The sequence below is a fragment of the Protomyctophum parallelum genome, assembly GCF_964188405.1.
Source record: "Protomyctophum parallelum genome assembly, chromosome: 17".
NCBI classification, from domain to species: Eukaryota; Metazoa; Chordata; class Actinopteri; order Myctophiformes; family Myctophidae; genus Protomyctophum; species Protomyctophum parallelum.
In genome coordinates, this window is record NC_139719.1 from 11,456,265 (window position 1) to 11,482,452 (window position 26,188).

The window sequence follows — 26,188 nt, forward strand, 5'->3', positions numbered from 1 at the left end:
AATTAAAATGGTTCTCTTATAGGGGGGGGGGGGGGGGGGTCCCTGGCATATATTTTCTAATGGGGGGTCCGCGGGCTAATGAGTGTCAATTTGGGGGTCCTTGACATGAAAAAGTTTGGGAACCACTGCTGTAAAGCACAAGGTTGAGAACACGCCTCCCCAAAAACAACAACAACAACAATCGAAGACCCACAGCGATCTCACAAAACATCCCATTAGTTTTCGTTTGGTCTTCGTTCAATAAATCGGTTCTTGATTGATGCTGCTGCTGTTTGCATGCGGTCCTCGCTTGGCGAAACGCACGCCATGCAGTAGAACGTACTACAAATTATTATACCAGACTGCAGCAAAAGAAAAGACCATGGAGTTCATTCATTCCAACAGTGCAGACAGAGGATCTGTCCTGGCTGTGACTGTCCTGTCCTGTCCCGGACACATTGCAGCCTCCCACTGACCTGTCCTTAACGCTAACAACCTTCTCTCTTCCATCTGTTTGTGCGTGCGTGCGTGCGTGCGTGTGTGCGTGCGTGCGTGCGTGCGTGCGTGCGTGCGTGCGTTGGTGTTTCCACCCATGTTACGTCAGAACCCCTATAGTCGCATTCTATCTCGCTCTAGCGAATGGCTCATCCTTCTGGTTCCTCTTGTCAAATCTGTGCTTTCAGCACTATATACTGTATATATTATTATATATATATACTATATATATAGTGCATGTGTTTCCTGCAGAACATCCTAAACTAAAACAATATCCCCTTATAGCATCTATTGGCCATTTTAGGAATTTACTTACAGTAAATAACCGTTCATGTATTTTGCGCAAACTGATCGTTGTCAACATAATTGTCTTTCTGTGTTGTTAATATTCGGCATCATTGTAAATGAGGGTCTCCCTCAATGATCTCTCTGAGAGTCTCATGGAAAGGTTGAACGAGTGTGTGTGTGTGTGTGTGTGTGTGTGTGTGTGTGTGTGTGCGTGTGCGAGTGCGTGTGGTTGGTGACTCACGAAGCACTCTGCAGCGTCATCCATGATTCCCAGCTGAAAGCGCTGTTCGTCCTGGAAGGTCTTGGCCAGCGCGCTCCGCAAAGCATCCGACGGAAGCACGCGCTCACTGCTGAACTGGAACTGAGCAAAGATACTCTGCAAATGAACACACACACAAACACACACACACACACACACACACGAATGCTGACTATGAGTTCTTCCACTTAACACCGTTATAAATCGTCGCTGTGTCGGGCAGAAACCTCCTATCTCCAGATTCAAATTTATATATTCTTTTTCCTTCTTTATTTCGTAAATGAACGCCCTACTTGATCATACTACGGCATCACACAAACGTGCCCAAGGACACTTGGACTTGTGGACAGGAGGAGCCGGGATTCAAACCGTCGACCCATGGATCATTGGACGACCTGATCTACCTCCTGAGCCACAGCCGCCCTGGCAAACATCCATAGTCTATAAAATAAATAACACACCTGTTGACATGGCAACAAACAATTATGTGACAGATTGTGTACGTATATAAATACTGTACATATGCCGTGTATAAGTCCAAGACTGTTTTTCAGTACTCAAAGTCTCCCATCTGTACTGTACGTATATTCTGCGTAATCAACACAACATCAGCAGTTTCTGACGACATCAGCGCTTCCCGTATCACACCATATGTTGTTGATCTCTCCTAAGTGGTTCTTCTACCGCCCTGGATAATCTGACAATGACAATGTGCTCTCACAACACATAGTACAAACAACAGCTATTATTGCATTGTTGCATTGGGGCATGCGTTCCCGGCTCGCTTTGTTCCAAAGTAGGTCGGAGCACGTAAAGAAAATAAGTAAATAGCAGTATGTACATTATCCCATTCTGACCTGAGATCAGATTCATACGAGGTTTCCGCCGGACACACACTGGTCTGATGAACCCATTCTGACCTGAGATCAGATTCTAAAAAAATGTCAGTCGCTCTTCGATTTTTCAAAAATAGCAGACCTACAAGCTCGTATCGCGCCACTCGGTGGCGCGATATGAGCTTGTAGATCTGCTATTTTTCAATAGCTAAAGCATAACATGATGCTGACACTAAAATGGGTGCCCGGTCAGAATGGGTTAAACATAAAACTCATGTGCCCCCAATAGAATATTATATAAACGTTTGTACTCCAAAAACGTCTCAGGCTGATTCAGCATCATTAAATTATTATATTTTCACAGTCTGTTCCACAGAAAACACAACAATATTGCTCAAAACAACATAACACCAACAGCAAAGTACATCGGGTACCTTTTGCCTTTTCAAAGTTCTGTATCTCTCGTCGTGACGATTGAGGGCATGATGATCAGTGTCATTTGCTAATACGACGGCTTTATCGTTCGTATCAGAAAGTGTGGGTGTTGGGAAGGCCAATAATCTTATAGAGGCAATACGGGTAATACTAAGAAGTCTGTTGTGGTTGGTTGGTTGGTTGGTTGGTTGGTTGGTTGGTTGGTTGGTTGGTTGGTTGATTGATTGGAGTATTGATTTATTAACAGTTTGCAGAATTACAGTACATTTCAAGCACGACTCAATACAAAAACTGTCAACTGTGAGTGGACGACCCAATAAAGCACTACACTTGTTTACAAGAGGGTCCACCTTTTTCAATTCATCATAACATTTATAGACGTACAAATATACACTTCTATATAGCCAACAACAGGAAATCAGATCAATCATTAGACATCAGGCCAGGTCAATACATGCATGGGAGGATGATTTGGGGAAGGTCTCCTTCCTCTCAATAGCATGTTTCATATAGGTTAGGCGGGCAGGCATTGTTAGGCGATGACATTTTGAGATGACATTTTTTTTATTTTAGTGTTGGCCATTAAGAAAATGCAGATATACAAGCTCATAGCACGTCACTGCGTGTGCCATGCTGTGAGCTTATACATCTGCTATTTTTTGAAAATGTTTTGAATCATGGTGAATTTACGAAAACGTTTGAGAACTACTGGTTTCATGTCTTAAAGGACCACTTTTCAACCTATCTTCATATAATTGGTCCTCACTAATGTTCATGATCAAATATCACTATTCTTTTCTACTCGGTCTGTGTCTCATAGGAGGGCTGTGGGCAGTTAAGAACCCCGTCTACCAGTGACATCATCGTTAGCCATGTCTTTTTTTTAAGCAAGACTTTTTTTGAAAAAATATTTCGATTTTTATTATCGTGAGAACGATGGCTTCCATTTTCGCATTGTAACTTTTCAGGAATGGAAAGCCTGCAGTTTAGCTTGGATTCCCTATTGATGATGTCACTGGTGGACGGATTTCTGAACTGTCCACAGCCCTCCTATATGAGACACAGACGGAGTAGGAATAAATAGTGGTATTGTATCATGATTATTACTGAGGAACAACTATAATGGGTGAAATGTGGTGAAGTGGTCCTTTAATGGCTTAAAATTCTGTGACCGTATTGACGACGTGCCATCGTTCTCTGATTATCCTCCATGTCCTTGAGGAATACGGGTGAACACTGAGTTACTCAAACTACTCTCTGTTCCGTTTCCTTTTGGGTCTAAAGCAGCAGCGAGACTCTGACAGGTCGGGAACAGCGTGATGAGGCACTTTTTAAACCCCCTGTTCTTTTTATATCCTCTTTTTGTCTGAAGCGATTTCCAAGCTTTCTTTCTTTGTCTTGTTTTTTTTTTTCTCCGGAAATGCTTGAAGTCTTCATTAGAGGCTGCAAGTTCTTTTTTTTGCTCCGTCGAGGTTCGGTGGAGAGGAGACAAGACGACGACAGGGGAGATGTCTTCTTCTGAGAGGCCGTTGATGCTTTTTTATAGGCTGTGGTTTGTTTACTTTAATTACTCGCCGGTCTATAATCTCCACTCATACGGGTAAATACCAGCATTACTGCGGAAGCAAAATCCACGGTAAACAAAGTGGACCTGAATAAGAAAAACAAAAAAAGACCCGGCCTTGCTTTGCAGCAGAGCCTGGCCTCAATAACAGCCCTGCATGAATAATATATGGCATTTATAGTGCACTTTTGGCTTACAAAAAAAACCTCACACACACAGAGAGAGATCGCTGAGTGCTTTGTCGGAGCAAAAGAGAAACTAAATCAAAACACGGTCGAGGCATATCTGCAGATAAAGCCCAACGCTCTGACACTGTTCTTTGACATGCAGGTGTGCTGTACTGTACATGTACTGTACTAGGCATGCACTGTAGCTCGACGCGCTTCGTCCATGAAATGAGAATAAGAGAATGGAAAGGAAAGGCACTAGTTATTAATACGTTGACACTATCGGTTCCATCACATGTGGAGCCGGGTTTTTTGAGTGGTACAACCACTTGCCAACCTTACGGAGTTATGTGGGTGGGTGGGTGCCTGCCTGCCTTTTTGCCAGTGAATTATGGTATGTGTGATATGTGAGGGAGGCATACTATGGTCCGACGGAGCATTGGTTCGAAGGAGCATTGGTTCGAAGGAGCATTGGTCCGAGGTGCGTTGGGGGTCGGGAGAGGGTTGGGGTTAGGTTTAGGTGTCTGCCCCGGGGGAGGTTAGAGTTAGGGTGAGGGTTTGAGGTAGGTTGTCGTTCGGACCAATGCTCCGTCGGACCAAACACATGAACCCGATATATGTGAGTTTACCATAATCACAATAATCCTCAATCATATTCCATCATCCAAGGGCTATAATTCAATGGATAGAAATGAAACAGACTCCATGCAGTCACTTTCAGTTAGAGTGCTCTCTGAGTGTCTGTGACTGTGACCAGCTGATTAGATGGTCGTTGACGCTTAATTGATGCATCAAGGAAGGCAATTATGTTTCTGCACCGTCAAATAGGTCTACATCTATTCTAAGATAGCATCTTAAATAAATGTTGTGAAAATGTGTTGTGACTTTGATTGAAAAGTTTTAATACAAATAGTTCCAATGGCATCTAAATGTTTTGATCTGACGGATATACTCCATCAAAATATGAACGCTTTTTGGATCATATATCGTATAAATTAAAAACGATAGCAATGTAAGCTAGCAATGTAAAGCAAACTTTCTTTCTGGATTGTTTCCGGGTCGTGGGTTTCAGAGTAAAAGCGGCCACCCCCAGAGCTAATATTTTGAAGGAATCCCGGCACGGATTGTGTTTTAAAAGCCATGTATTGGAGGAGGGGGCCCCTCAATAAACGGAGTGTACTTCACTGCCTTTTGAAGTGTCCGTGTGGTCTGCACTCTGCAGACTCTGCACATCAAGTGGCTGAGCCTCCAGGGAAGCTGCCTGTTGTATTGAATTGATAAGATGAAACACTGATCTCTGTGCATGGGGGAAGGGGGGAGGGGGGGGGGGGGGGGGGGGGGGGAACTAGGTTATTAGAGCAGGAGGAAAGATGAAGAGAAATCCAGCCAATATACTTCTTAATGCTAGTATATAGTGCCCAAGTCTGACATTATGTGTGCTAGCTTGGCAGTGTTGTTTTGGTTTTTTTTGGCAGCAAATTTCTATTTTGGTTTTAGTCATTGTCTTTGGAATGAAACTTCATTTAAGCTTTAGTCATATCTTAGTCACCACCTGGAATGTTTTAGTTGTTAGTCTAGTTTTAGTCGACTGTCATATGGTTTTAGTCGACTAAATCTGCAGTTAATTTTGTCTACTAAAATTTTGCGGGCCTTGATGCCATCGTAATGACGGATTTTACACTTGCTGAAATTAGCAGATCTACAAGTTTGTAGATCTGCTATTTTCAACATGCAAGTGTAAAATTACATGTCTTTTACTTATACTGCTTCTGTTGTCCACTAGTCCCTTCCTAACATTTTAGTCTAGTTTTTATTTGTTGACGAAATTGTCAATTATATTTAGTCTTAGTTTTAGTCATCATAGCTGAGTTTTCATTTCGTTTCCATTTAGTTTTCATCAGTGAAAAAAGTAGTCGACTTCTTTTTTTAATCAACTTTTTTTCGTCATTGTTTTAGTCGACGAAATCAACACTGCTGGCTGGGTCACAGTTTTGTTTCCCCATGCTGAATAAATGTGTTTAAAACTCTGTTCCAAAAATAAAGACATTACTCATATGGATTATGAAGCCTCAACTGATAAAACGCTCTAAAGGTACCGCCGCCGAATTAATAAAATGTGCGCCAAAAAACAGAGACTGTATCAAATGTGAGTGACTGACTACTGTATATCGTAAACGATACAGATCCGCACCTCCCTGACAATATCGCCAGGACAGTTAGTTTATTTTTAAAACACGTCTATGAGAATTCAGAACAGGGAATGAAACAAAAGCGTCACCCAGGGGGATGAGCCAATGACTTCTGTACTTATTTTATTGTTGATGTACTGGCCTACAGTGTGTGATACTAAGAACTGTACAACATAATACTGACAGCCGAGTACAGTGCAGTAGGCCATTGGTTCCCAAAGTTGATTCGGGGACCCCCAGGGGTCCATAAGGGAGTTCCATGGGGTTCCCCAGCTAAATGATAGTTTGAACCAAATGGACCCGTATGGGTCTGTAACTCAAATAAAAAAACTCAGCTAAATAAACGTCGTTACTCAGCTAAATAAACGTCGTTACTCAGCTAAATAAACTGCTGCCATATACAGTAAGTGAAGACGGTGTGCGGTATCTCCTTTTCTCTCATTAAACACACTGGTTGCCTGCTCCAACACACCTGTCCCTGTAGGTGTGCAAAATGAGTTTTTTTCCCCCTACTTATGAATACCATAACATAGAAATACTCTAAAGTAAAAGTTCAGTATTCAAAATGTGGTACAAAGTAGAGTAAATGACCTAAACAATGCACTCAGGTGCAGCACTGGAGTCCATTCTATACTTAGTTACTGTCCACCGCTGCGTGTGTGCAGAGTAAGACTCTCTAATCTCTCTGGATCGTGTCCTCGTGTACACCTTCATATATCCAGCTCATCATATCCCGCTGGAGATCTATCGTTGTGTGTCAGAGAGACACGGAGACAGCTGCTGAAATCTAAACCTGGAGCGATAAACGCATGGCTGATGTTCTGCAGACTGACCTAAATCTGAAATACCATCTCAGCTGCCTAGCCTGCCTGCATGGGGAAAAGAGGTTTTTAGGTAGAAAACCCTCACGATACTGACACGAACACACCAAACCACCAAGTGATTAGACTGGAACTCACCTATGCTTTTTTTGAGTGGTGCAACCACTCCAAGGAACAGCAATGTTCGTGTTCACCTATGTATGTGACGTTAATGAGCACCAGTATGACTATATGAGTACCAGTAGGGGCGCTGTTGTGCCAGAAACAGAGAGAGAGAGACAGTGCTGCACTGTTGCCTGCTAATGAGAGAGAGAGAGGAGGGGGGAGGAGAGAGGGGAGTTGCACCACTTTTTTTTTAATGGCATAGGTAGCTAGCTCCCGGCAGGATCCGCCGGGAGAAACCAGGCACAGCTGCAGGACATGAGACTAATTAATTAGAGCGACAGAGACAGAGAGAGGAGTGTGTGTGTGTACTGTACGTGTGTGCGTCAATTTAACAAAGGTGCAGACGATCAGCAGAGAGTGAGCGACGTTTTGCGCTACTGTATGCCAAATTGAAGTGGACTTTTTCTTTCTCCCTGGAAATAAAAAACGTTTCCGAGGCTATACCAAGTGATAAACACTACCGTTTTGTGATTGCTGCACATTGCCACCGCCACCACGGAGGTTGTGGGTTCGAATACCACCCGCTTTTGGCTTTGTCCAGCGTCTATACACGATGCAGGGGTGCCCGAAAGGTATAGACCACATGAAGCACTGAGAAAACTGTTGCGCCTTTCTTCGTCCTTTTGTTCAAACTAGACTACAGGAGCGGTGGTCTCAAAAACATAGATCTGTAAGCTTCACAACAGTCACGTTGGCTATTGGATAACATCAGGGGCCCTAGCGTAGAGCCCTGGTCAACTAAAGAATAGGGTTTATAAGTGGTTAAACATGGCTGTGCGACAGATAGATAGCGTGTTGCAGTGGGACTATACTATGGTGGACAGATAGATAGCGTGTTGCAATGGGACTACTATGGTACCATTAATCTGAGAGGGAATGTGTGCTGGGCCAGAAATGAGAGGTAATGCGGTCGTTCCGACAGTGGGATGTGTGTGTGTGTGTGTGTGTGTGTGTGTGTGTGTGTGTGTGTGTGTGTGTGTGTGTGTGTGTGTGTGTGTGTGTGTGTGTGTGTGTGTGTGCGTGAGCGTGAGCGTGTGCATAAGCACAAGAGAGAGAGAGAGCGAGAGAGAGGAGAAAGGCAAAGTGAAAGAGCACAAGCAAAATAATGGTGTGTGTGTGTGTGTGTGTGTGTGTGTGTGTGTGTGTGTGTGTGTGTGTGTCTCTGTGCGTGCGTGCGTGCGTGCGTGCGTTCTGGTGGCTGTGCTGACTGCAGCAATGCGCCAAGGAGAATGGAGGGGGAATATACCCTACAGAGAGAGAGAGAGAGAGAGAGAGAGAGAGAGAGGTGAGGAGGGAGGGAGGGAGGGAGGGAGGGATGAGGCACGGTGAGTAAGAGAGAGGGAGGCGTGCGTGTGCGTGTGTGCGCACGCATGTGTGTGCGTGTGTGTGTGTGTGTGTGTGTGTGTGAATGAGAGAGAGTGCGAGCGTGCGCGTGCGTCTTTGCATGTGCGTGAAGGCAGTAACAATCCACACCGACTAGCACATTCATTCATCTCTCTCTCTCTCTCTCTCTCTCTCTCTCTCTCTCTCTCTCTCTCTCTCTCTCTCCTCCCTGGTAGGACAGGAGGACAGGAACGGAGGGGGGGGGGGGGGGGGGGGCTCTGCTGTTGAGAGAGATAAAGTGTTGCAGTGATTTCTGGAGGGATGACTGTAGGGAGGGGAGAGACATTGAATCTATACAACAGTACATTACATATACGTATGTATGTATAGCGTCTACTACACGATACACTCATCATCATCATCATCATCATCCACCTCTGCTCTGCCTGCACAACATGCATTTACATGATTATAGACGTTCAGTCCTTATTATATATAGGCTATAGCTTTGAATTCGCATAGTTCGTGTTCAGCCCAGAGGCGCTGCTTCGTGACTCTATATATTCGTGACTCCAACGCTCCGTTGTTGCAGATACAGGGGGTTGCCGACCCCAAGCGTCCATTGAAATATAAGGAATCGGCCCTGATTTTGGATACTATAAAGCATAATAAGTTATTGCAGTGGTGCTGAAACTTTTTCATGGTCAAGGTCCCCCAAATTCATATGTATTTGGCCTTGGAGCCCTTCACCTTTTCTCTGCTTTCTACCATTATAATTACTAGGGATGTCCCGATAGAGTTTTTTTTTCCCGATCCGATCCTGATACCACCATTTCTGTGTTAGCCGATACCGAAAAAACAAAAAACAAAATGACTTATTTTTATCTTGTGTTGTTAATAACAGACTCCTCACTCAAATGTGCACTTGCGGTTTGGGCAACTCCACATGCCCCAACATTGTATTTACCTGCCATAGTGTCAACCGCTTACCCCTGTGTCGGATCGGTGGTTAGACTGGCATATTCACCGGTACCGATATGGACATCTCTAATTATAATCCCTCCCCACTGGAGGTCTGAAACAAATCATTAACATGGGGAATCACATCTTGATGACATCATCAAGATGTGATTCACCATGTTAATGATTTTTTTTCAGACCTCCAGTCTCAGAATGGAGGGGGACTTTTTTATTATTTCCACACAACAGCTCTAAGGTATATTAATGACATAGTAAAATGTTGAGAATGAGTGGTATTCCCCTTTAAGTAATCAATTGGCAGGTGTGGGGTTGCCATGGCAATCAATTGGCTGAGGCAGAGGCTGGAAATTGCACATCCAGGTGAGGGGATTTAGGCTGATTAGGCCCACTGGCAGAGCCCGACCAGAGCCTTTTGTGGTGGTTCTGGAGAACCGTGGTTCCGACCGATTCGATACCGGGCACTGCACTCCCCGTGGGGGTGTGGAATGCGTGTGTTGAATTTGAAGTTGATGGGGCAAACGGTTCTCGAGTTACGTGCATTACAACCGTACACACACGCAGACAGGCAGACAGGCAGACAGACAGACAGACAGACTTCTGAAACGTGGCACATTTATAGTAGGATGTAAAACAGTTGCTTGAATTAAATCTAATTAGTTTAATGATTTTGTTTTAAACGTTTATAGAACATACAGTTCTACAAATAGTCCCACATGCGTTTATTATTATTGTTTTTTTTTAATTAAAAACACACACACACGCACGCACCAGGGAGGAGGGCTTGTACAGTACAGTGCAGTACCGTAGGCTATACAACTACGGCACGAGTACAGTAAACACCCCACTCAGTTCAGACGGGTCTGATTTTTCGAAACCTTAGAACCAAAACGAAAGGTCTTAACAAGAGCTTGTGACTAATAAAAACACGGGAACACATGCAGGTTATTTATTTCTCCCCCATAAAGTACATCTACACGTTAAAGGTTTATTCAGCAGCGTTTTATCTTGCGCTGGCAGAAAGACCTCCTCCTCCTCCTCCTCCTCCTCCTCCTCCTCACAGATAGAAGAGGAAGAAGAAGAATAAGTTACCCACAAGGCAACGATTATGCTCTTTGATCACCGGTGACAATGGACACACAATGGATGGCTGATAACACCGCCAGTGACAGAGCGATATGAACACTTAAACATGTCTGCCGTTCCCCGCTAGCTGCCTCCGTTTCTTCTCCCACGGATGACTAATAATGCTCACGTACAATGCACACACACACACACACACCCATGAGGCTGTGTGCGGTGTACGTGTGTACAGTATATGCGTGTGCGTGCGTACTGCACATTTGTACTTTATTGTGAGGAGCTACAAGTATAGTAGAGTTTGATACTTTTTGCGAGAACCTTTTGATTGATTGATTGAAATGTTTATTAACCGTTTGCAGAATTACGGTACATTTAAAGCACGACTCGATACAAAGACTGATAACTGCGAGCGGACGACCCAATAAAGCATTACGCTTTTTTTTACAAGAGGATCCACCTTTTATGTTTGTTTTTATGGTTAAAACTGATTTGGGGGGACGAAGATGTACAATTTGAAAACGATTCAGGTTGGGGATTATGATTAGGCATTTTTAGGGCCCTGTTTCCGTTTAGTGCTAAACCCCTTTAATCATTAAACTTCTTTTCCTTTTTTTTACCATTTTGAAAAACATATTAAATAGTTCAACTAGCCGATCTACATCGACACAGCTTGTAGATCGACTATTTGAATAGTAAAAAAAACAATGCAAAGATAGGGATAAAAGGTTTATAGCACTGACGAAAACAGGGCCCTTAGAGCAGTGGTTTCCAAAGTGGGGTCCGGGGACCCCCAGGGGTCCTTGAGGGAGTTCCAGGGGGTCCCCAGCTAAATGATACTTTGGAACCAAATGGACCCTTATGGGTCTGTAACTCTGAGAGTACATTCTCAGAGTTAAATTAACATTGATTTTACAATATAAATTGGGGGTCCCAGAGATAGAAATGCCATTAAATCCGTAGACTAATGCATGTCAAACTGGGGGTCCCCTTGAAATTAAACGGGTTGAGAATCTCTGCTAGAGCTGTATAAATCTTCTCTTATTTGGGTCCCTGGCATATCTTTTCAAATGGGGGGTCCGCGGGCTAGTTAGTGTCAATGTGGGGGTCCTTGACATGACAGAGTTTGGGAACCAGTGCCCTTATTAGGCTCAGAGGATATGTTTAGGGGTTAAAGTTAGAGTTATATATACTAGTACGCCACTATGCCTCATTCATACTCAGTTGTGCTCCCGTGTTTTGTGTGCGCCGGAAAACAGCCGATCTACAAGCTCGCAACGCCTTTGCGCAGCGCAAAAATAAATAAAAATAATTGCTGTACTAAAACATTATCGATGTCCTCACGAGTATGGTAATACAAATGTGCGTGTGCATGTGCGTGTGTCGTGTGCGTGTGTCGTGTGTGTGTGTGTGTGTGTGTGTGTGTGTGTGTGTGTGTGTGTGTGTGTGTGTGTGTGTGCGTGTGCTTGCGTGTGTGTGTGTGTGTGTGTGTGTGTGTGTGTGTGTGTGTGTGCGTGTGCTTGCGTGTGTGTGTGTGTGTGTGTGTGTGTGTGTGTGTGTGTGTGCGTGCAGAGCAGCCCAGCGTGGGTTCTGCTAACTCAGCTCATTCAGTCAAGCCAATTAATTACAGAGAAGTGCTAGAAGACGGAACAGCATGTAGAACACACACATCGACTGCAACTACACAATCTACACACACACACACACACACACACACACACACACACACACACTCATGTACGCAACTACGCACATGCAAACACACCACCACTACACCACAGCCTACCTTTAAAATTTGCACACACATATTTATCGTCACAGACGGGCAGAAACCTTGTATCTATCATTACTTTTTTGGGGGGGGGGGGGTAAATTAATGGCCCACTTTGTCGTACAAGACTGTCACGCAAAATTAGTTACTTATTTTTGCCTTTCTTGTTGTTGTTGTTATTTGCGTGAAGTGAAGGTGACAGTGGTTGTAAGTGCGCCTGTGGATTTTTATCAACAGCGAACCAAGGAAAAGTATTAACGAGCTTTGTGACTGCATGGCCTGGGCCAGGCACCTTGGACTCCCGATCCCGACGGCCTTAATGTCACCATCTCCCGTCAGTCTGTCCCTCCTTTAAAATAATAATAATAATTAAGGCGATAGCCAAAAAAAAAAAAACTTTGTGCCTAAATAAGAACCACATTGGATCCATTTGGAAACGGACACATCATCAAAGGAGGCTTCATCCCCTGCCCTTTCACCCGTCTGTAAAAAAAAATGAAACCCTGCCCTCTCCAGACCACGAAAGCAGCGTTTATACCACGGTGAAAGAAATGAAAATGCGCCAATTTCCTTCCCATGCCATACCCGAAGGCAGCATTCAAGGATAATTAATTACCTTTTTTTCCTTCTCTCTCTCTCCACTCTCCTGAACTTGAACTGCAGCATTTTAGCCTTGAAAGAATGTGTCCTCTGTGTGAAAAATCCATGTCGTACGACATGTGGTACGCCGCATCTCCAGCGGCTAACGTTTGTAGATCCACTATTTGTTTTGTTTTGCTTTTAGGGCAGGGGGTTTTCACCCAGTGGTCCTTGAGGGGGTTCCAGGTGGTCAACCTGCAGCTAAAGATTCTTAGATAGATTTTGAGGGGCGCTAGTAGCAGGTTTAATGTTTGTTTTTAGTTAAACAAACATTAAAAACGCCATTAACAATAAAGAGAGTTTAATGTTTGTTTTGCGGTTATATTAGTTAAATCATCTGTAAAATTCTGCATCGGTTAATTTACAAGAAGTCTACACAAATAGTGAATGTAGAAGAATTGTTATTTTGATCAACGTTTGTCTGTTATCTCTCCTAATGGTACCAACATCAATACAGCATGGAATTGTGGACAGCATCTTATCCAACAATGACAACTAAAAGGTTCTACACTTTGGGGTCTGAGAGGCTAAATGTCATCAAATGGTGGTCCGTCCGATCTGTGGCTCAAATGCCCATTACTTGCTACGAAAAGGGTTGAAAACCACTGTTTTATCGAATTTCAGCCCCATGCCTCTCTCACACTCTGCACGTCCTTGGCCTGAAGTCACTGTTTTTTTGCTGCAAGTGGGGGGGGGAAGACATGCGGGGTAGGGGGGGGACATGGGGGGCTGAGAGAGAGAGACACTGGCTTCATAACGCGTTGTCATCACATAAGAGAGCTCCAAAATGCTGCGCTGCAGCTTTGCAAAGTAGATGATGCACACACACGCACACACACACACACACACACACACACACACACACACACACACACACAGCAATCCCCCAAAGTGAAAACACATTCTGAATTCTTCGCCTTTTAGAATTTGCTCATAATAAAGGTCTGTGAAGCGCTATGAATCAGCAAATAAATAAATACAAATATTTCCAGCACATGAGTCATTTCATTAAAAAAAAAGTAAAAAAAAAAGAAAAGTGTGGCAAAAGATCACAACTGGCATTGTGAGCTGCAGAATTGGCTATTTCTTGCTATTTTATATTTTTTAAGAAAAATGCAATGATATGCCCCGAATATAGGGAGGCAGAGTGTGTTGCGGGCCAGACGACACTCACACGCAACTAAAACAGTGTTTAGGGAACCTTTATGCGGAATGGTTGTCGTGACTCGTGAGAAACGCTGCAAAACGAGTGCAAAAGATGGGGAGGCATCACATATTATGAATATGAAGAAAGTGGATCATATCACTGTCAAATAATTGCTTTCACACACCCTGAAGAATGCATCCTGTTTAGAATCAATAAAGGTTTCTATAGCATCGTGACTATATATACGAGCTGTGCGGCCTCTTTTCTTTGTCCAAGTTGTGTCTCCCTGTGGTCAGCAGCACCTCCCCACTACCGGTGTGCGCTCCTACCTTTTTGTTCTGTTTTGTTCTAAAGAATTGATTTAAAAAACACTACTGTCGGGTCTGTAAAACGTTGAATATACAAAATAGACAGTATTTCCGATCTTTTTGCTACATCACCAGACGGACCTCTCAGGTCAGCTGGGAAACGTCTAGCTTTTCTGATCCCTGAAATCAAAACTAAACGTTGGAGAAGCAGCATTTTTACTTTTTAATGCACCAAATATCTGGAACAAGCTCCCAGAAAACCACACGCAGGTCTAGCTGGCACACTGTCTGCTGTTTCTCTCTCTCTCTCTCTCTCTCTCTCTCTCTCTCTCTCTCTCTCTCTCTCTCTCTCTCTCTCTCTCTCCTGCACTGTCATTTATTTTTTAAATGTTTTTATTGTATCCTAATGTACTTTTATAATGCGTTTCCTTTGCTTAATGCTTTATGCAAAGCACATGAAATTGCCTTGTTAAAAAATGCGCTTCAAAAACAAACTGGCCTTTACTTGCTTGGCTGCGAGTTGATCTGTTCAATACAATACGAAGTGAGTTGAACTCTTTGAACACCTTGGGTCATTGTTCATTTTGACAACAGTCTTTTTCTCTTTTCAATACATTTTAATTTAGTTTTAGTCATATTATAGTCATCTGAAATGTTTCACTTTAGTCTACTTTTAGTTTATTAAATATCCAGATTCTATTCGACTAAATCCACAGTTGATTTAGTCGACTAAAATGTAATTTTTAGTCAGGCCTTGATTGCGTCGTAATGTGTTGTAGTGCGACACGTTGTGGGCTATTTTCAGAGCACAACACCCAAGATAACGCAACATGAAATGACTTGTCCTTTAGTTCTACTGGATCAATTCTCTGTTGTTGCTGCCTCTGTTGTCATGATGGGGGCTTTTTTGTATTATCCTCTTAGCATCACCATTGACCGTACCTGGACTGTTAACAAACCTGCTAATAAAGTATCCAATCAATCAATCAATCAATCATTTGTGTTTGACGTAGACGGCGTGTGACGCATGGCTCTAACCTTCAGAGCGCAGAAGATGCAGGAATCCTCCATGCACTTGTGTGAAGTCAGCTGCCGGAAGCTTCTCCGGAAGATGTCAAGATGCCACAGGACCTGGAAGGTAAACACACACACACACACACACACACACACACACGCACACGCACACAAGACCAATAGTTAATAGGATGACTCAGTGTACGGCGCTATACAGTTGTTGGTTTTTCCTTGCAGGGAAGCTATACATTGTGTCAGACATCAGCCTGTATACTGTACCCATGATGACATGTAAACCCGCTGCTCTCGGTGAAGACTGGCACTTCTTATCAAACCTGTTGTGTAGCATATATATATGTCTTCATCCACCCCTCTCTTCTGTTCCATCTCTCTCTCTCTCTCTCTCTCTCTCTCTCTCTCTCTCTCTCTCTCTCTCTCTCTCTCTCTCTCTCTCTCTCTCTCTCTCTCTCTCTCTCTCTCTCTAAAACGATAATAATAGAGGACTGGGTCTAATGGATCCAGTGCAGGCTTTAATGAGCAGGCTTTAATCTCACCGGGCCTGCTGGTGGGGTGTTATTGTTGTGCCTATAGCTGCCACGACGTTGGCTATTTGCTTCTTCTAATCTAATGTAAAGTGTGTTTGTTTGTGTAGTTGTGTGTATGTTTTTGGGATCATATGAGTTGAGTAACTGTCCCGCGGGGTGTTTGATCGTCCCGATAGTAATACGGCTGAATTGGAACGATGTGGGTTTAATGAAGTGCTTTTAAAATCCAATGCTCTAATGCTGCCCCTTTGGCTCTAGTGTATGTGTTTCTCTCCTTCTCCCTCCCTCCATCCCTCTCTCTCTCTCTCTCTCTCTCTCTCTCTCTCTCTCTCTCTGTGTGTGTGTTTGTGTGCACTGGAGTGAACGTTACATGGACACATTTGCTGACGCGTTGAGAGAACAATGGGTGAATAGATGATGACGGAACAAAAAAAACAATATAGGAAGGAAGGAAGGAAGAGATGCAAAAACAAAGATGAGAAATATTTATTGGGTAAGAGAAAAAGACGCCTGACTGACAGCAAAGACAGACAGACAGACAGACAGGCAGAACAGGTAGAATGTACCGTTCTCCCTTCATAGAAATGTAGTGGAGTCAAAAGTAAGTTGTAAATTGTAAATACTCAAGTATAAAGTACAGAATACTCAACACATGTAGGCTATACTTAAGTACAGCACTCACGTAACAGTAAACGTACGTTGTTAGAACTGTCCACCACTCTCTCTCTCTCTCTCTCTAGTGCACAATTATATATAGGGAGAAGTTCTTGGAACAATAATTCACACGATGTTGAAAGATATATTGACACAAGACTGTCCCTCAGGCACGCACACACGCACCCACTCAATCTCTCTAACGCGCACGCACGCACACACACACACACACACACGCACGCATGACTCATTATTCACAAACAAGCTCACCAGCCTTAGCGATGCAGAAGGGCTGTCAGTTTGTGTGTGTGTGTGTGTGTGTGTGCTGTGCTTGTGTGTAGGCACTAGACAGACAGACAGACAGACAGACAGACAGACAGACAGACAGACAGACAGACAGACAGACAGACAGAGAGGGTGGGGGTGGGTGGGTGGGTAGGGGTGTGGTGTGGTGGTGGTGGCGACGGGTTGCTTGCTGACTCTAGTGCAGAGTTTCTCAAAGTTTAACCCCTCAGGCGCTCTATATACTTAATGCAACGCAGAGCTGAGTTGCACTGCTATTTTTGCTTTGACATGTCATGCATGGTGACACTTATTGGTGATGCGTGGTTGAAGAAGTCAGGGGAGGGGAGCCGAGAGTTTCACCGCACAATTCATAGAGAAGTTGGTCACGTAGAGGCAGTTGGTTTTAGGAGCATTATTAATCCAATCATTGTCAAGGTGAAAGTCCGGCTGTGATTTCATAATGTTGAAGTTTGTTCCTCTCACATATTTATTTATTCTTTGCAGATGCTACGGGTCATTGCACGGCAGCCATGTTTGGAATATAATTTGGGCCTCTTCCTTACTATTGGCTGTTACCAATGAAAACAACGATGGCTCAGTGGTTCTCAAACATTAAAAAACTATTTTAAACCATAACTCTCAGAGTTACACACCCGTAAGGGGCCATTTGGAACTGCTGACTGCCGCATCGGTGAATGAAGTGTGGGACTTGCACACTTATACACCCACATAGTAATGCAGCACGTTTGAGCATGGCATGAACCCCCTCGAGTATGACTGAATGAACTAACTCCGCAAGCTACGTCTCATAAATACAACACCCTAGCATACAATACCCGTCTGTTTGTGTAAGACTCTGTGCAGTGGCAAACGTTTGTGGAGAATGTCTGAAGAGTGAGACTGAAGTAATCAAATTGCAGGTGTGGGGAATAAGGCCATGGCAATTGCAATTGGAAATTGCACAGGTGTGGGGACTTGGAGCTCATTAGGTCCACTGCAGGCAGAGCCTGACCAGAGCCTTTTCTGGTGGTTCTGGACAACCGTGTATAATATATACTGGGTAGTGGTACTGTACTCCCTGTGATGGTGTGGAACGTGTGTGTCAAATTCAAGAAGTCGGTGCGGCGAACGGTTCTCCAGTTTCATGGATTACAGAGACGTACACTCACACACACAGGCTCACGCACGCACACACACACACACACACACACACACACACACACACACACACACGTACACACGTACAGAGACGTGATGCATTTATTGTAAGATATTGCTGCTGTGAAAAGAGCCTTTCATGCAGTCGAATCATCGACTGCAAAGAGCCTTTCAGTCGAATCATCCATATCGTCAGCTGCAATTCCCAGGTCTCCTTTGCGGACGATAACCCCTATAATCATCTTCCCAAGAGCTTCATCCATTGACGTACTACATGTGGAATATATATGACACACTGCACAGTCATCCATCCAATAAGTGTAATAAATAAATCTGTTCCTTTGGGAAGCACTTTCTCCCCAAGGAAATTAATTGAGTGATTTAGTCCCCTTTAGTAGTCATCTGGGTATTCGCCGCCGTTCATTTGCATATTTATATGTGAAATGTGTCGTCTGCATTCACCCATCCTAATTATTAGGAGCAGCGTGAGAGATGCAGGTGTAACCCCGTCGTCCATATTCTGAGGGGAAAATTAGACAAAAAGAATGCTGATCTTCAAGCTCACAATGCATCGCAATGAGATGCATTGTGATGTTTGTATTGTGTTTGTAGATCTGATATAAGCACCTCAAGTCCAATTCTCTAACTACAGCAGTTTAACCCATTTTGGTGTAATGTTATACAGCAGATCTACAAGCTCATAGCGCGCCACTCGGTAAATCGTGAATATGTGGCGCAAATCTTTGAATATATCTTCTTTCAGAGCGAACGTCAGGCCTAAATGGTCACTCTGCTACTGTCACCCATTGAAATGGTCTCCCGTGCTATTTTCACTGTTTTAAATAGACATTTGTCCCGGACGATGAAGGTCTAACGACCGAAAACGTCAATTTAATAAAGGGCATCCTTTTTTTGCGAGCTCCAGACAGACAGACAGACAGTGTGCGGGACACTTTTCTTTAATTTGATATCATGGATCTTTCTGAACACCGTTTTAAATCAAATAAAATATGCAAGGAGATATTTGCACGTCCACTTCGTTCAGATGCAGGTGCGTTGGACAGTGAGAACTGAAGCAGTCATGAAAAAATAAATGTATTTTATTAACCAAAATCCTGCACTGCTCTTGCTCAGCAGCATTGTTTTATGCTATATACAGCTTATCGTCCTGAACTTTTGGCACATTTACCATTGCCAATGAAAGGAGAATATGTGTCTGAACAAAACAACTTTTTGTGGAAACACAAACATTAAATGCCGTTGACAATGAAAGGAAAATGTACGTCATATGTGTCTGAGCAAATCGACATGTTACGTCATGATGATGTAGTTTTTGCTGTTGGTTGTCATGGCTACCAGTTCCCACCTGATGTTGTGTGGGAGTTCAGACTGATCCAGACCATACTGACTAACTGCCAGCGTGCATAAGGTCTTCATACTAGGACTCAAGTCTAAGGTCATCATTGACTGTGTTGTTTGATCTTTGTCCTCCAAAGAGGATGATACGATCTCCAGCCATGCAACAGAATACCAGGGGCTGTATTTTTGCGTGTACCAGGTCTTATTACTTAACTTAAGACCTGGAGGCGTGATCAATGCCATTTGGCTATTCTGAGTGGCCAAAGAGCATTAAGCATGCCTCCAGGTCTTAAGTTAAGTAATAAGACCTGGTACTTAAGACACGCAAAATACAGCCCCATGTGCCTCCATTTATTAAATATGGAACATTCCCTTTGGACTCAACCTTCTTCGCTAGACTGAATTTCCTAGGAAATTTAAAACCTGGTTAAATTTCCTGCCACCTTAATATGTACAGCTCTCCATTGTAGGAAAAGGCTGAATAATGGTGGTAACGTCCTTCTGGAAGAAGCTGTGCAGAAGGTGTGTTCAGGACAGGCAGTGGTTGGTCTCTGTGTCAAACACACTCAGGTTGTTGTAGTCAACCCTGTCCCCATATAACCCCCAAATACAAACATCTTTGTCCCGATGATGGTGGCAGAGTGCCATGCTGAGGCAGGTGTAGGAGTTTCCTCTGGTGTTAATTAAAGGCCAGACCATTGTGGTGGTGTCCATGCAGCTTGTACATTATCCAGTCAGATGGTTGTATCCTCCATGGGTAAACATGACCTTCCCAACGACACAGGCTGAGTGGCCTTACCTCCCCTCAGGAACAGTCCCAGAAACCTTGCGTGTGAGCATTCTGTGGTCGTCGACATCAAATGCATAAAGCACCTTGCTGTAGTTCTTTGTCTCAGTAACTCTCCCCCCCCCCCTCCCCAGATGTGATAACGTATCCTCTAAAGCAGTACACTTTGTGGTCCACTGCTACAGCAGCATCGTACGGTGTCTCTGGAAGCCCTTTTAAGGTGCACCGTCCAACAAAGCATTTCACACAATAGTTATATTTTCACACTCACATCCAGAGGGCCACTACATTTCCAGACTCACTCCAGAGGGCCACAATATTTTCACACTCACTCCAAAGGGCCACTATAGTTCCACACTCACTCCAGAGGGCCACTATAGTTCCACACTCATTCCAGAGGGCCACTATCTTTCCAGACTCACTCCAGAGGGCCACTATAGTTCCACACTCACTCCAGAGGGCCACTGTATTTACACACTCACTCCAGAGGGCCACTATATTATTTCCACACTCACTCCAGAGGGCCACTGTATTTCCACACTCACTCCAGAGAGCCACTATATTTCCACACTCACTCCAGAGGGCCACTGTATTTCCACACTCACTCCAGAGGGCCACTATATTTCCACACTGACCCCAGAGAGCCACTATATTTCCACACTCAGTCCAGAGGGCCACAATATTTCCACACTCACTCCAGAGGGTCACTATAGTTCCACACTCACTCCAGAGGGCCACTATATTTCCACACTCACTCCAGAGGGCCACTGTATTTCCACACTCACTCCAGGGAGCCACTATATTTCCACACTCACTCCAGAGGGCCACTATAGTTACACACTCACTCCAGAGGGCCACTATAGTTCCACACTCACTCCAGAGAGCCACTATAGTTCCAGACTCACTCCAGAGGGCCACTATATTTCCAGACTCACTCCAGAGGGCCACTTTAGTTCCACACTCACTCCAGAGGGCCACTGTATTTCCACACTCACTCCAGAGGGCCACTGTATTTCCACACTCACTCCAGAGAGCCACTATAGTTCCACACTCACTCCAGAGGGCCACTATATTTCCACACTCACTCCAGAGGGCCACTATATTTCCACACTCACTCCAGAGGGCCACTATATTTCCACACTCACTCCAGAGGGCCACTATATTTCCACACTCACTCCAGAGGGCCACTATGTTTCCACACTCACTCCAGAGGGCCATTGTATTTCCTATATTTCCACACTCCGTCATTCATCATTCTATTTCACACAAATGTATAGCAAAACTAGCCAATCTACATGCTCTAAACATGTCGCAGTGTGACGAGTTTTGGGTTTGTAGATACCATAGCTACTCATTTAGACTGAAGTAATTAAAGCCGGTCATGTTTGCATGTTTGGAATTATAACAGCCGAAATCAATAACATACAGTATCAGTATTCTGATTTTAACCTGCGGGCCGCATTAAGGGAAGGTGTGGGGGCCGCATGCCGACTGCCAGTCGCCCATGCATGTATTGATACGTATATGGAAAAAAATGAAAGATTTATGTTTTTTATGGACATTTTAGTTCCAACCGACAGTGGTGGAATCCAATGGGGGGGGGGGGGGGGGGGATGGGGGCGGGGGTTAATGTGATATAGTGCCACTGTCACCTGGAACCACCGATGGGGAAGCTGCCCCCGAGGCCCTCTGACCCTGACCCCTCTATCGCTGACCTCTGAACTCCGACCTTTTGACCCTGGGACTGTCAGTCTGTCCCTCACATACACAGTACAGGACGGACAGACACACACACACACACACACACACACACATGCATGCTTTACACAGACATACGTACATACACACCTGCATTACATTCGCACAAAAACGCATGCATAACTCACGCACGCACACACACACACACACACACACACAAAGTGACACTCAATAAGCACACATCTGATAACTTATGTAACACTTTAAATGTATCGTCACTTTTCTGTGTCATGCTGAACCGCACGCCCTGTGTGTGTGTGTGTGTGTGTGTGTGTGTGTGTGTGTGTGTGTGTGTGTGTGTTTAAAGCAGTCCACCTCTCTCCTAACCGATGTTTTCTTTTCTGTTGGATGTGTTTGTTAAATTGCATTTTCATTTCACCAGTAAACTCCCTGACCCCCCCCCCCCCCCCTCTCTCTCTCTCTCTCTCTCTCTCTCTCACACACACACACACACACACACACGCACAAACACACACACACACACACACACATTTCGCTGCCATCGTATCTATCCTATCCGTCTCTCTGTATCGCTCTCTCAAACAGGCAGGCACGCACGCAGGCATGCACAAACAAACACACACACACACGCGCGTGTACACACACACGCACACCACAGATACAGTACATAAAGTGTACCACACACACCCTTTTAGCTGGCGTTCCCCGTCCCGCGCGCGCACGGACGTACACACACATCGTTGTTTAATACTATACTAAGTATGGGGAAGAAAAATACGCACGCACACACACACACACACGCGCACACACACACGCACACACACACAGCACGCCCCGTCCATCCATCCATCCATCCATCCGTCTCTCCTCTAGCTCTGTTCTCCTGGCCTTACCTCTATAAAGGCTCGTTACCTCCTGCTGCGTGTGGCAGCAGCGTACGCTCCTCCATTCATCTTCTCTCTGTCTCTGTTTGACTCTCTGCTCTGTCCTGCTATGTGTTCCCTGTTCCTCCCTCCTCCTCCTCCCACGGCAACTTTCCTCTGCTCCTCCCTCTCCCTCCCTCTCTCTCTCTCTCTCTCTCTCTCTCCCTCTCCCTCTCTCTCTCTCCCTCCCCCCCCCCCCCCTCTCTAATCTGTTCAATGCACCTCTTACTCACTCTACCTCGCAGCAGTACGCCACCCCACCCCTTTCCTCACCATCTAGTCTACCGGTACAGTATAAGGTCTCTTCTGGAGCCGCTAGTTGGGGCTATGCTGTCGTGCGTAGTGTGCGTGTGCGTGTGTGTGTGTGTGTGTGTGTGTGTGTGTGTGTGTGTGTGTGTGTGTGTGTGTGTGCGTGCGTAGTGTGCATGTGTGTGTGTGTGTGTGTGTGTGTGTCTGACTGTGTGTGCGTGTGTGTGTGTGTGTGTGTGTGTGTGTGTGTGTGTGTGTGTGTGTGTGTGTGTGTGCGTGCGTGCGTTTGTGTGCGCGTGCGTGCAAGAGACAGAGAGAGATGCAATTACTCTTTTGCTGCAGCAGTAGTAGCAGCAGTGCTTTAGCTCTCCACAGAGTGAGAGAGAGAGACGCACGCACGCACGCACGCACGCACACACGCACGCACGTACACACGCACACATGCACACACACACTCTCCACACTGAGGCCATCCTGCCATCATCAGCCCCGTCTGCCAACCAGCTGACCAACACCCACCACAACACCCACACACCCCTTAATATGGTGATAATCGCATCCCTGTTGTGCTTAAATATCAATTTGCGTCTGTGTGTGTGTGTGTGTGTGTGTGTGTGTGTGTGTGTGTGTGTGTGTGTGTGTGTGTGTGTGTGTGTGTGTGTGTGTGTGTGTGTGTGTGTGTGTCTGTTTAGTTAGACCCTCCAGAAGGATCTGTTTACCGGTAGGCATATGCAATTGCATCATTTACCTCATAATCAGCCAAATGGCGCAGATTATACAAGGGTATAATAGGGCATAGTCGCACAAACTTCCCGCATATTTTGCAACTTCCTGCATATTTCCCCGCTAACAAGATCCAGCATAATTTGCTAATTTTCACAAACTTCACATTTCTCGTCTTTCCGCATATTTCACAAATTCCCGCAATTCCAAAGCATAAAATCACATAAAAACCCACATATTTCAACGCATAATCAAGGATTTTAGCCCTCGTTTTTCTGGATGGTCTATTTAGTGTAATACGGATGTATTAATAGCCTGTGTGTGTGTGTGTGTGTGTGTGTGTGTGTGTGTGTGTGTGTGTGTGTGTGTGTGTGTGTGTGTGTGTGTGTGTGTGTGTGTGTGTGTGTGTGTGTGTGTGTGTGTGTGTGTGTGTGTGTGTGCGTATTGCAGTATCTAACACAACTTAGACTAGAGAGAGAGTGAGAGAGAGGGTGAGAGAGTGCATGGTTTTGCATGAGTGAATGTGGCAGATGCATGAAGTACAGTAGGCTTATGCGTCATTTTGTACATGTATTTGTGCGTACGCAAGTGTGTGCGTGCATGTGTGTGCGTGTACTATAGTCTGCAGCCTGACACGCTCCATATATGGCCAGTACAGAATTCATTCCATATGTTGATCTGCTCACTAGAACCAATTATGAGAACTTCTGTCTTATCCTCATTTAGCTTGAGAAAGTTCTCACTCATCCAGCATTTGATGCTAGACATACAGGTCTAAAACACTGCAGGGATCATCTGGAGCCACAGAAATATATAGTTGGTTATCATCAGCATAGAAAATGGAAATTCACTCCGTGATTGGTAATAGCGAGACAAAATACTTCTGTTTGTTAGGTAGGGGGAAAACCAGGACAGGGCCATACCAGACAAACCTATCCAGTACTTTTTAAGACTTTGTATTCAAATTGAATGATCAATCGTGTCAAATCTGTTAGATCAAGAAGTAAGAGAACGGATACATTTGTCTTGTCAGCAGACACCCTAAATCATCATCAATTACTTTTACAAGTGCTGTTTCTGTGCTGTGCCCTTTCCTAAAGCCTGATTGGAATTTGTTATGCACCTTATTGTTCTGTAGAAACACATCCAATTGATGAAAGATCCATTTTTCTAAAACCTTGCCCAGAAAAGGCAGATTAGAAATAGGTCGATAGTTACCCAACACAAGATTGTGTTTCTTGAGTAAGGGCCTAACTACAGCCGTCTTCAGTGAGTCGAGGAAAGACGCCTGATTGTAGAGTAGCTGTTTACATTTTGTTGTATACCGGCATCTCCAATCACACTGTCTAAAACCTCTTTGAGAAAGGTGGTGGGAATTGTATCTAATGGACAGGAGGATGTGAGCGCAGTATTAAAAGGTTAGTTCAGACTTTCGTTCAACTTTGACCCCTCTGTCACATGGAACTACTTCCTGTGTCCAGCATCAGTACACCCAGCAGCAGCACCAAACCATTTGTGCACGTGCACTGCAAACTATTCCATTTTAAATAAATACATCCTATAAAAACGAGAGGAATGTCATAAAAATAAGCATAACCAGATACCAATAAATAATATAAAAACTGAATATAGAATTATAATAATAATAATAATTATTATTATGGATTGCATTTTTATAGCGCTTTTCTATGCACTATACATGCTTATATACTCAAAGCGCTTCACAATGGTCCATTCATTCATACATTTGGGAGGTGAAGCGGCGGACAGTCGACGCCATGCAGCGTCCTCACTTCACACGTTCACATTTCACACACCAATGGTGGCGACCACTGGAGGCGAGGTGGGGTTCAGTTCAGTGTCTTGCCCTTAAGGACACTTCGTCATGAGGACAGGAGGAGCCGGGAGTTCATCTCGTCTATTTTGGGATATATTAGGAATGCATCAACTAGAGAGTCTGATTTGCCCGCGGCGGGGGAAAGGAACTGTTCCTGCATGGATGTGCTCTGAAGCTCCTGTTTCGTTTCCACACCAGACGTCATTTTAATGACATCATTATTGAATGACTGGACGCGCGCGTGTGTGGTCCGTCGTGTACATCAGTGGTTCCCAAAGTGGGGTCCGGGGACCCCCAGGGGGTCCCCAGCTAAATGATAGTTAGGAACAAAATGGACCCTTGTGGGTCTGTAACTCTGAGAGTGTACAAATGGAACCAAATCATTTGTTCCATTTTGTGTACACTCTGTACACTGTCCGTCCGAGTACGGGAATAGCGTTTGTTGACCACCAAGTGTCACTGTTGCACAGCCTAAGACACACACACACACA

At 44.5% G+C, this 26,188-nt stretch overlaps 1 protein-coding gene across 1 annotated transcript in view; it reads right to left on the minus strand.

Annotated features, from left to right (window-relative positions):
- Positions 1 to 26,188, minus strand: part of usp54b (ubiquitin specific peptidase 54b) — a 159,202-nt gene that overhangs the window by 104,119 nt on the left and 28,895 nt on the right. The window contains exons 3-4 of the mRNA XM_083787457.1: positions 15,483 to 15,575; positions 1,004 to 1,138 (exon numbers count right to left, since the gene is read on the minus strand). Coding sequence (XP_083643583.1) covers positions 1,004 to 1,138; positions 15,483 to 15,575 — 228 coding nt within the window. The remainder of the gene's footprint in view (positions 1 to 1,003; positions 1,139 to 15,482; positions 15,576 to 26,188) is intronic.